The sequence below is a fragment of the Oncorhynchus mykiss genome, chromosome 2 (assembly GCF_013265735.2).
Source record: "Oncorhynchus mykiss isolate Arlee chromosome 2, USDA_OmykA_1.1, whole genome shotgun sequence".
Classification (NCBI taxonomy): domain Eukaryota; kingdom Metazoa; phylum Chordata; class Actinopteri; order Salmoniformes; family Salmonidae; genus Oncorhynchus; species Oncorhynchus mykiss.
In genome coordinates this window covers 7705001-7707471 of record NC_048566.1, presented here as the reverse complement: position 1 = coordinate 7707471, position 2471 = coordinate 7705001, and the positions used below count along the sequence as shown (strand labels likewise).

The 2471-nt window shown below is 45.3% G+C and overlaps 1 protein-coding gene across 2 annotated transcripts in view; it reads right to left on the bottom strand.

The window, feature by feature from the left end:
* Window positions 1-811: 811 nt before the first annotated feature.
* The window catches only part of creb5b (cAMP responsive element binding protein 5b), a 90751-nt gene continuing 89091 nt past the window's right edge, over window positions 812-2471 (bottom strand). The window contains exon 11 of one of the 2 annotated variants that reach the window (XM_036936841.1): window positions 812-1099. In XM_036936841.1, coding sequence (XP_036792736.1) covers window positions 945-1099 — 155 coding nt within the window. In that variant the 3' untranslated portion in view covers window positions 812-944. The remainder of the gene's footprint in view (window positions 1100-2471) is intronic. The other variant, XM_036936848.1, reaches the window with a different exon arrangement.

The window sequence follows — 2471 nt, the reverse complement described above, 5'->3', positions numbered from 1 at the left end:
TCCCACACACTTTCTTAGCTAAGCATCTGATCAAGTACCTGACACTACATACCCTGTATGTTACACATGTAACCAGAACATTGCACTATTCAACACAGTAACTATCTGACACATACTTATCTGACAGTGGTACTCAGACTCAATCTCTGCTAGTCAATCCATCAGTCACAAGCACACATACAAGATAATCATCCCAAATGGCATTTACCCATAAGGCTCTGGTCAAAAGTAGTGGCCTTTATAGAGGAAAATGTTCCATTTGTGACATAGTCACAGAGGTGACGTTAGGGAGGGTCACAGAGGTGACGGTCTGAGGCTCATGTCCCGTTGCTGTGTCACCACGGTGACCCGGTGGGGGGTGTCGGTCTAACAGAGGTATGACATCACAAAAACTCCACATGGGTTAATGCTGCATGAATTGCAAAACTCCCTTTTAACTAAAGTACAAATTTAAAATAAAAAAATAGATAAAAAACATGAGACAAAAATAGAAGACAAATAAGAACAAAGACAAACCCAGAGAACACATATTAGTTAAAAAGGTCTATAAAAATACTACTATAGCTACGGTAGAAAGAGCAGCCCTGCAGGCCTCCGAGGTTTCTCTCCAGAGTTTTCTCTCCAGAGGTTTCTCTCCAGAGTTTTCTCTCCAGAGGTTTCTCTCCAGAGTTTTCTCTCCAGAGGTTTCTCTTCAGAGGTTTCTCTCCAGAGGTTTCTCTCCAGAGTTTTCTCTCCAGAGTTTTCTCTCCAGAGTTTTCTCTCCAGAGGTTTCTCTCCAAAGGTTTCTCTCCAGAGTTTTCTCTCCAGAGGTTTCTCTTCAGAGGTTTCTCTCCAAAGGTTTGGGGGCTGGGGTTACGGACTGGGGGTAGGGGCTGGGGGTACAGTTTGGGGGTTGGGGGGTACAGACTGGGGGGGGGGTACTGTAGTCTCTCTCTGTCTTGTCTCTAGTGGATGGGGTTGATGTCTGTACGGTGGTTGGGCAGGCCATGCACAGTGCTGCCCCCTACAGCTGTGCTGGAGGTGGTGATGTTGTTGTGCTGGATGACCTGCTGCTGGGAGCAGGCTGGGGCCGGGCTGCCTGCTGGACTGCTGTCTGGACCTGAGAGGAGGAGGACAACACATAGGGTGAGAGGACGATCGGCAATGGTGTGTGTGTGTGTGTGTGTGTGTGTGTGTGTGTGTGTGTGTGTGTGTGTGTGTGTGTGTGTGTGTGTGTGTGTGTGTGTGTGTGTGTGTGTGTGTGTGTGTGTGTGTGTGTGTGTGTGTGTGTGTGTGTGTGTATCAACATGAATGGGTGTGTAGTGAACATGAAACCCTCAATAGAACAACTCTCTCTAGATGTCTGTTTATCTAAACAAACACGGTCCAACAGTTAAAAACCTCTTAATTTTCACCAAATATAGAATTGTTACATTTCTATGTACAGAATAAACCACTGAACGGTGTGTTTTCCAACCAAACATCTATCATATCCTCCTTTCAGACCAACAGAATGAGGCGCGTTGAAAGCGCCTCGGCCTCGGCATGTTGGTTGTCTGTCTGAAAGGTTACACTGCAGCTTTTTAAAAGCCTCCACGAAACCTTTAGTTCTGAAGCACCACTGCCGCTTCTGAAGCTGGGCTAACATCCATCACTAGGCAACCAGAACTGTCAATCAAATGATCTCCATCTGCCTGCACTCAGACCACTCGCTCCTAAGAAAAGTACTTTGAAGTTTGTTAAAGTTTGTTAAGTGCATTTAGTAGAAAGAAAACACATCTACCATAAAAAAAAATGCACATTTTTTTATTTAACCAAGTCAATTAAGAACAAATTCTTATTTTCAATGACGGCCTAGGAACAGTGGGTTAACTGCCTTGTTCAGGGGCAGAACGACAGATTTTTACCTTGTCAGCTCAGGGATTCGATCTTGCAACCCTTCGGTTACAAGTCCAACGCTCTAACCACTAGGCTACCTGCCGCCCCATCAATCAATGTTTATTGTTGTCAGGGAAACAATAGAACATTCTATGCCGGAGCAGAATTCTACTGTCTGAAAAGGTAGACGCTTTGTAAACTGTCTGAAAGGTTATCAATTATCCACCCGTTACTGTAGCTGCTATGTATGAAAAGGGTCAAATAAACATGCATTTAAAACTTTTTTATCCCTTTGAAAACATGCTTGATACATTTTCACAACATACTAGGAGGGACATCTGTACACAGACAGACTGGGCTTATCAATGCAAGTCTCTCCCAGTCAGTCAGCCCAGTCTACTCACCCTATAAACAAGGAGCCAGTGTGACATCTGTACACAGACAGACTGAGCTTATCAATGCAAGTCTCTCCCAGTCAGTCAGCCCAGTCTACTCACCCTCTAAACAAGGAGCCAGTGAGAGCAGGGCAGTACGAGGGGAAGTGAGCCTGGTTTTTCCCTGCCTGTCTGCTGAAGCCTCACAGCACAGGGAGGGCCTTCTGCCTTCTCCTAATT